General features: G+C 34.4%; 1 protein-coding gene across 2 annotated transcripts in view; it reads left to right on the top strand.

The window, feature by feature from the left end:
* The window catches only part of LOC117113885 (dynein heavy chain 5, axonemal-like), a gene marked incomplete at its 3' end in the record, with an annotated part of 59,003 nt that overhangs the window by 10,354 nt on the left and 40,151 nt on the right, over positions 1–8,498 (top strand). The window contains 14 exon segments of one of the 2 annotated variants that reach the window (XM_033257364.1): positions 1,066–1,188; positions 2,004–2,148; positions 2,641–2,989; positions 3,424–3,644; positions 3,780–4,072; positions 4,197–4,372; positions 4,527–4,683; positions 4,790–5,002; positions 5,170–5,283; positions 5,739–5,870; positions 6,881–6,990; positions 7,185–7,456; positions 7,553–7,734; positions 8,303–8,497. In XM_033257364.1, the coding sequence (XP_033113255.1) occupies positions 1,066–1,188; positions 2,004–2,148; positions 2,641–2,989; positions 3,424–3,644; positions 3,780–4,072; positions 4,197–4,372; positions 4,527–4,683; positions 4,790–5,002; positions 5,170–5,283; positions 5,739–5,870; positions 6,881–6,990; positions 7,185–7,456; positions 7,553–7,734; positions 8,303–8,497 (2,682 nt within the window). 2 annotated transcript variants of the gene reach the window in all.

The raw sequence follows: 8,498 nt of genomic DNA, 5'->3' as shown, positions 1-8,498 counted from the left end.
GGTCAGAAGGCGTCTCATGGTGGGCTGGCGAAAATGCATCTAATATGTTTGAAGAGGTCATAGGTCAAGAGCCAGTCGTTATCACTGTCATGCATCGTCTTGATAATGTAGTACACGGTAAGGAGAATTTTGCAAATTGGCAAAATCATAAATGTTATCACACATTTCTCTTTTCATTTGGGGGTTTCTAAGTTTTGCATTGATTACCATTGAATAATATTACCAGAAATCTTTAATATTCCTTTTTTACAGATCTACAGAAAATTGTAGACAACCATGTGCCTGTCTCTTATACACATCTTTGAGGCAAAACTGAAGGCCATAAGCCAACTGTTCTTATTTGATATTGAGACAGCATTTGGCCGTTCATGGGTAAGCAGCACAAGTCCGCAATTAAGCTACTTAAATACTATAAAGTTAAATACAATAATATAGCTCTATTTATTATTTTATACAATGTTATTAAATAATAAGATGGTTGGTGAGAATCTCCTAATCCAGTGGGTAGGAGTATGTCGGTGTGAATCACACCAAGGATAACCCACTAAGTACGAAGACTTGTTTCCAGTGGTGTTTTTCTGGTGGTGGATTGGGCGGTACTCCGGGAGACAATACCCTATTTAATTAAAATAGTCTCATCCAAAAGACGGTGTGCTATTGCAACTTGTATTTCAGCCCTCCAGCTGAAACACAGAGAGCAGCGATGGGAATTGAACCGGGGACCTAAAGATCTCCACGGTTCAGAGCACACAGAGTGGCTACCACCAGTTTAGCCAATAAAGAACTCAGAAAAAAGTTCTTCATTGTAACTGTAACCATTACTAATTCAGTCAGTCAAGGTGCATGTATATCTATATAAATATAATATTAATCATATATATAAATATAAATATTCTTTATGCAGACAAGCATTTGAAATATTCATTAATTTTTGCCCCTCTGCATTAAAATTCACCCCCCCCCCACATTAAAAAGCTCATCAGAGTGAAGCTATGGACAGTTACCCCCATGCCACATTTGTCAGCTCTTTGTGCTGTACTTAGCTTTTATTTGTTGTATTGCCAGCCCCCAGGAACCTTTACTGAGAATATGCTTGCATCAGTGAACCAGAGGAAGAAGCAGTTACAGGAATATGTGTCTGATATTGAAATTGCAGTTTATGAGATCATTCATGTACTGATTGGTGAGGTTAGTAAAAAAAATACAATAATAATGACAAGGATTATGACAAATAGTAACTGTGATGATGATGATAAGGAATCTGTGTGTATTACAAATCAGACGAGACCTTTTTTTATACCTTGTTTAGCGAACCCGCTGACTGCAAATGTTGATGATTCCGAATAAAAATATAATTTTTTTTATGGCCAATTACTGCACCCACCGCCACGAAAAAGTGGAAATTTAAGAAAACAATAAAAGTTTTTCTTTATTTTTATTACGCCTTCCGCTGCCTTGAAATCTCCGAAGATAAGATATGTATATTTCTTCCTTATTATATAAATTTTAAGCATTTAACCATCCTATTTTACATTCATCAATAAAATTTTTATTTTTATTCTCTACTCCATCTGGATGATTTTGGCAAAACTGTTTGCTAAACAAGAAAACAAAATTTTATTTTTATTCCACCCTCCTCTGATAATCTTTAAAAAAATAAGTATGCGAAACAAGGAATAAAAAAGTCTTGTCTCACCAATATGTATTAGTTAGTAGTGTGGTAATAGTACACTAAGAGAGAATTTCCAACTATTCTTATTTCATATGTAGAGACTTCATGCACATGAGACCTTTACAGAATTTAGGTGAAATACAAGAAGAGCTGAAACATTCCTTTTATGTTTTCTGCAGTCTAGTTTTAGCCAACCTAGTAATCACTTACGGGCTGTAGATGGTGATCACACTATCTTCTGGTGTGCAAAATTTAAGTTAAAGAATAATAATGTATTTCTCTTCCTTATCATATTACTAGTTAATTAAATTATATTGTATGTCTATTTCAGCGTGCCGCTTCAGCCCATTCTAATACAAGCATGACCCCTAGTTTAAAACACCTCTCAACCAGAAGGGGAAAGATGACAACACAGATGAATGAGACCACATCACCAGATGATATTGATTATGATGTACCAATTGGTGACATGTTAGGTACATTTTTCCCCAAGTCATTTATTTAGCTTTAACAGTAGACTCCATGTCTCAAATCTACACAAGGAAAGCTCAAGTATGATATGGAAGCATGTTATCATAAACTGCTAGTGGTATTTTCAGTAATTGGAATCGTATAGGTGTATGTATAATGCCAATTAAGTTAATGAACGTTTTGAATGAAATCTTTTTTCCCTTTTTTTGTTTGTGATTCCCACATGTATTAAGAAAGTGATTCAAGTTAAAGAGCACATTCAAATATGCCTACTACTGCAAATAAGGCCACTCTAGTAATAATACTGTAGACAATAGAAAATCCTTTGTCCTTGATCTAAAAAGCAAGCTGAATGTACAATAATTATTTAACTATTTAATTATATTTATGTAAGAAATTATAATCCAGTTCAGCTTTGATGAAACGAAAAGATATCTTATATATTTTCAAAATTGTATGTCATAGTGTAATAATTTGCTTATTTTATAATCCTGTAGCATTATACTCAGATCATGTCTATGAGGCTGTGTTGTCTTCAATCTGTCGCAGTCTCATCACGCTTGCTGAAGCATCCGGCTGCGAAGGAGTCATGGAGCATGTAATGAGCGAATTAACTTCCACGGAACAGAACACACCTTACCTTGAGACCATCACAGAAAACAGTAGCCACGCCTTCAGCCCCAGTCCTGTCCTCGGTAACAGGCTGCGCAGTCGCGTTGGCACAGGGACGAGTAGGCTTAGTGATATGAGTTTGAGTGATGAGTGTAGCCGTCCAACCACATCTTTGTCATACTTGTCGGATTTGTCATGGACAGCAGAGAAGACGCTGGAAAGAACTTATCTCCAGTAAGCCTATTTTCTGTCAATAATTAAGTTTGTTTGATTTTTGTACAAATTCAACAATGAATTGTTAAGGTAAATGTAATAAATATTAAAAAAATATATATATAAAAAAATTAATTAATAAAAAAGATTAAATAAAAAAAAATAAATAAATAAAAATATAACACAGATTGAAATTAACCCATTAAATATCTATAAACATAACAATGATAATGATGACACCATGATCATGCTCATGATGGAGATGATTCCAATCATTATAGCACAGTATTGAGGATGGTGATGGTGATGATAATAACATTGATGATAATAATTAAAATAATGAGGATGGTGATATGATTGATGATGGAATTTACATTTAACTAAAATGTAAAAATTTTTAAAAATCCAATAAATTAAGTAATTAAGATATACAAAGTAAAATCAATGTTTTTCAGGTTTGAAGTAGAAGTGAAGTTTGCGATCCCTAACATCGTCATTGAGCCAGGCCTCGACTCCGTGTGTACTGCATTAACGGAGGTTGGCAAGGCTGTCTTGAAGTGTTCAGAAGGCTTCTCATGGTGGGCTGGCGAAAATGCATCTAATATGTTTGAAGAGGTCATAGGTCAAGAGCCAGTCGTTATCACTGTCATGCATCGTCTTGATAATGTAGTACACGGTAAGGAGAATTTTGCAAATTGGCAAAATCATAAATGTTATCACACATTTCTCTTTTCATTTGGGGGTTTCTAAGTTTTGCATTGATTACCATTGAATAATATTACCAGAAATCTTTAATATTCCTTTTTTACAGATCTACAGAAAATTGTAGACAACCATGTGCTGCACTTCCGTTTCTATGACTTCTTGTGGCAAGACAATATGCACGGCACTTACTTTGACTTCATCAGTAACGACCCTGGAATGCATGCTATACAACGAGAGGTCGAACGGCTTCTACACATAGAGGAAAAGATCCAAGCCATACCAAAGGTGCTGCCAGTTGGGTCCATCTGTCTACAAACCAGCCCCATTAAGGATGCCTTGTACGGCTTTGCTGTTCAGTGGAAGAGTCAGTATGCCCAGAGCTTGCATGAAGAGGCTAAGGTTAGTAAGACATCTCAGACCCTTGTTGGAGGGGTAATATAAATTTCTTAATACAAGGAGTTTCATTGTCATCCTGAATAATCTTTTTGGTAGCTATTATGTTTTTCATTCATTTAATTCACAGCGGCGACTTGACCAGGCTTTAATGTATCGGACAAATGTTGTCAGTAAGCTCTCATCGGAAGTTAAGACACTTGATCAGTTAAATGGAGCCCTTAACTTACTGGAAGAGGTGCGAGATATGGAGAACAAGATAGACGGCATATACCTTCCTATTGAGACCATGTATACAGATTTAAGGTACTTAGGGTGCTTGTTGCAAAAATATCATCACAGCCTTGCCGCTTTATTATGAATGATATCATCAAGCATTACATTAATTAATAAATTTTTCTATTATTTAAATGCATTTTACATTTGGAATGCTAATATTCCTTATCATTGTTTTTGATAGGAGCTATAATTTGCGTCTTCCACGAAGCGAGGTCGAAGAAGTCAGTGCCCTTCGTGACAAGTGGCAAGATGTGATAGATCTCGCCGAAAACTGTCGCATCAAATTACTAAAGGAAAGACGAGGAGCATTTGAGCAGGAACTTGACAAACAAGTTAAGGTAATAAAATCAAGAGGTTGTAGGATTGTAGTTTTCAGTCTCTGTAAAATAAAGTTAGTGGATCTTAGATTAATGGGTGCCTAAAATTTCTTCTCCTTCCACATAGTTGTTTGTTGTTGAGGTGATTCAGTTTCGTAACAGCTTTGATTCCCAAGGCCCAGCGGTACCAGGTGTCCAGCCAGCTGAAGCTGTCTCTAGGCTGCATGAGTTCTTGGAGATCTACAAGCTGTATGACTCTAAAAGAAAAACACTAGACTCTGTATCCAGACTCTTTGGTATCAATTGTAAGCCATTTCCTGAGCTGGATAAAACAGGAGAAGTAAGATTTTGTACATTTATTTTTTTCATTTAATTGATTGTCTTGTAATTTTACTCTTTTTATATTACAATAATTTCTTATTTATATTCATATGCCGATTCAAGAATTCAATTATTGTAATTTATAAGTTTGCAAGTTCTAATCTCTAAATTTTGTTATGGTTACAGGAGCTGGATCTGCTTGGTTTGCTGTATGGATTATTCCAGAAGTTCATTGCATTTGATGCCCAATTTAGAGATCGTTTATGGGCAGAAGCTGAGCTTCAGAATGCTACTCTGACAGTAAATTTTATTAATTTTTACTTGTGTTCTGTTTGTTCTATTTAGATAATTGAAAAATGTGTAAATTAGCCAGCTATTGAATAATTTTGTGGAAAATTGTAAGCATATATGTTATGGTTTATGAGAAATTGATAAATATTTCCTGATATTTTTTGAAATTTTTATCAGATATCTAATATAATCTGCACAATCTATTGATTAAATGGATATGTATGTGTATTTAGTGATTATTGAACTATTATTGTATAATTCATAATTTATAATTTTATTTCACTCAAAACGTAATGAGTCTGGTAGGCAAAAAAGGGAAGTACAAGAAAATTTATGTAATCAATCATAAAATCTAATAAATACTGGGACTGTATTAGAAAGACATGTTTGTTGTGGAATACATGATTCACTCTGTTTTTGTTATGCTGTACTGTCAATATGATTTAAACCATTATATTCACCAGGTTGAGGGTTATTGGGAGGAGTGTCAAAATTTACCTGAGAAATTGAAAGATTGGGATGCTTACAATGAGATGAAAAATTCCATACAATTCTACCTGGATGTGTTCCCTATACTACACAAGCTAGCATCAAAGGTAAAAATGATAATGTGATATTCATGCTACTCATTGGTGAAAATAACAACAAATACGATTGTAGAATTGTTTCATAAAACAAACAAATTTTGAGGTAAACTCGATATTATCAACATTGCTTTGTGAGCAAATACAAATACAATGATGTTGCTAATGAAAGTGATTATGATAAAGGATTGGAGATGTTGAAGGTGATGATTATGATGATGATGACAGTCATAATGAATGAAAATAATGATAATGAAAATGAAAATTGCTTTGTGAGCAAATACAAATACAATGATGTTGCTAATGAAAGTGTATTTTTGTAATAAATATACTATATATTATTAGGGCAATCTGCATATTAGACAAATTTTTTGATGATTTTTGTGTCAGCATATAAGGTGACACCCTCCCCCCTCTCCCCCGATTCATCATCAGAATTCCAAATTTTGGCTGCTCTTTAACATGGTCTTGATACTGCATCTAGCTGGCTAAAAATGGAGCCAAATGTAGGGCTAATTTTCTAAATAATACCACTTTTACTTTTAAATGTTCCCGCATTTAAAATTGCGTTTATCCATACTAAAGATGTGTATAAGAGACAGCTTACAATGAGATGAAAAATTCCATACAGTTCTACCTGGATGTGTTTCCTATCCTACACAAGCTAGCATCAAAGGTAAAAATGATAATGTGATATTCATGGTACTCATTGATGAAAATAACAACAAATACAATTGTAGAATTGTTTCATAAACCAAACAAATTTTGAGATAAACTCGATGTTATCAACATTGCTTTGTGAGGTTATGATAAATACAAATACAATGATGTTGGTAATGAAAGTGATTATGATAAAGAATTGGAGATGTTGAAGTTGATGATTATGATGATGATGACAGTCATAATGAATGAAAATAATGATAATGAAAATAATGATAATGAAAATGATAATGGTGATGATAGGATAATGATTGATTATCTATTGATGCATGTTAATGTCAGCATTTTGTTCTGAAAATCAGGAAATAAGGAATCGCCATTGGTTGCAAGTGATGTCAGTGACAGGAAGCTCATTCCAGCTGGAAGCTAATGTCTTCAAACTCAGCCACATCCTAGATATTGGCTTAATGCAGTAAGTTTATTATGTAATAATAATCATTTAAGTGAATGATCATGTTATAATTAAGCCAAAAAATGTTCAATTGTTGTTGTGTATTATCAACTCAACAATGATTTACCGTAAGTGAATATTTCACCACTAACAGATCATCACAATGTGATAGTAATAATTTATTATAACCAATTAAAATTGTTTTGTTGCAATAGAAACCAGAAAGAAATTGAAGAGATTTGCCATTGTGCCAGCAAGGAACTTGAGCTGGAAGTCAAGTTACGCATCACGGAGGAAGAATGGACGGAGCAGGTGCTCATGTTCCAAAACTACAAGAAACGAGGACCGATCTACCTGGAGAAGGATAACTCGGAACACCTACTTGAGCAGTTGGAAGACGCTCAGGCATTGCTAGCTAATATGCTCACATCAAGACACGTTGGACCTCTTAGAGAAGAGGCTGCAAGCTGGGCAGAGAAACTCAAAGGTACTAATAAATGCAGTAAACGTATATTTTATAATTGTAATTATATTATTGTTGATAATTTATTATAATTGTCAATTTTATTCTCTGTCAACTTAGGTGTTGCTGAGGTTCTTGAGCAGTGGTTAGAGGTACAAGATCTCTGGTTGTATTTAGAAGCTGTGTTTAGTGTCCCGATGACGGCCAAAGAGCTCCCTCAGGAGGCAAAGAGATTTAACCGAATTGATAAAAGTTGGACAAAGATAATGAAGCGAGCATATGATACTAGAAATGTTCTACAGGTGAGAGACATACTTGGAATATGTCATCTATTGTTTTAAGTGCACATGTCAAAATTTCATAGTCAGGTAATTTGGCTGTATTTTTGTAATAAATATACTATATATTATTAGGGCAATCTGCATATTAGACAAATTTTTTGATGATTTTTGTGTCAGCATATAAGGTGACACCCTCCCCCCTCTCCCCCGATTCATCATCAGAATTCCAAATTTTGGCTGCTCTTTAACATGGTCTTGATACTGCATCTAGCTGGCTAAAAATGGAGCCAAATGTAGGGCTAATTTTCTAAATAATACCACTTTTACTTTTAAATGTTCCCGCATTTAAAATTGCGTTTATCCATACTAACAGTTGGTATCCTCATTTCAGTAGTAAATTTGCATGTTGTAGATGTTCCGCACATAAGGGGATCATGATTTGAAAATCAAAAATTTGTATGTGTTTTTACATTGTAATTTTGATATTTTAAGTCTTGTCTTATATGCGAGAATATATGGTATAAATTCTGAATTTCTTTGAGATGCTTTGGGTTTTTTTTTTTAAGAATCCTATACATTTTATTTTTAGTGCACATATGGTGGTGATGTACCTAAAGGTGTTGTCCTACGTCATATTTACGAGGAGCTTGAGATCTGCTTCAAGTCACTTGTTGGTTACCTTGACAACAAGAGGAAAGCCTTTCCTCGGTTCTACTTCATGTCAGACCCTGTCTTGTTGGCAATTTTAAGTAGACCTAATGATCTAGAATCAGTCAGGCCACACC

This window comes from Anneissia japonica, unplaced genomic scaffold (genome assembly GCF_011630105.1).
Source record: "Anneissia japonica isolate Jap-2015-1 unplaced genomic scaffold, ASM1163010v1 scaffold1417_len1240632_cov203, whole genome shotgun sequence".
Classification (NCBI taxonomy): Eukaryota; Metazoa; Echinodermata; class Crinoidea; order Comatulida; family Comatulidae; genus Anneissia; species Anneissia japonica.
This window is presented reverse-complemented; position numbering and strand designations above follow the sequence as displayed.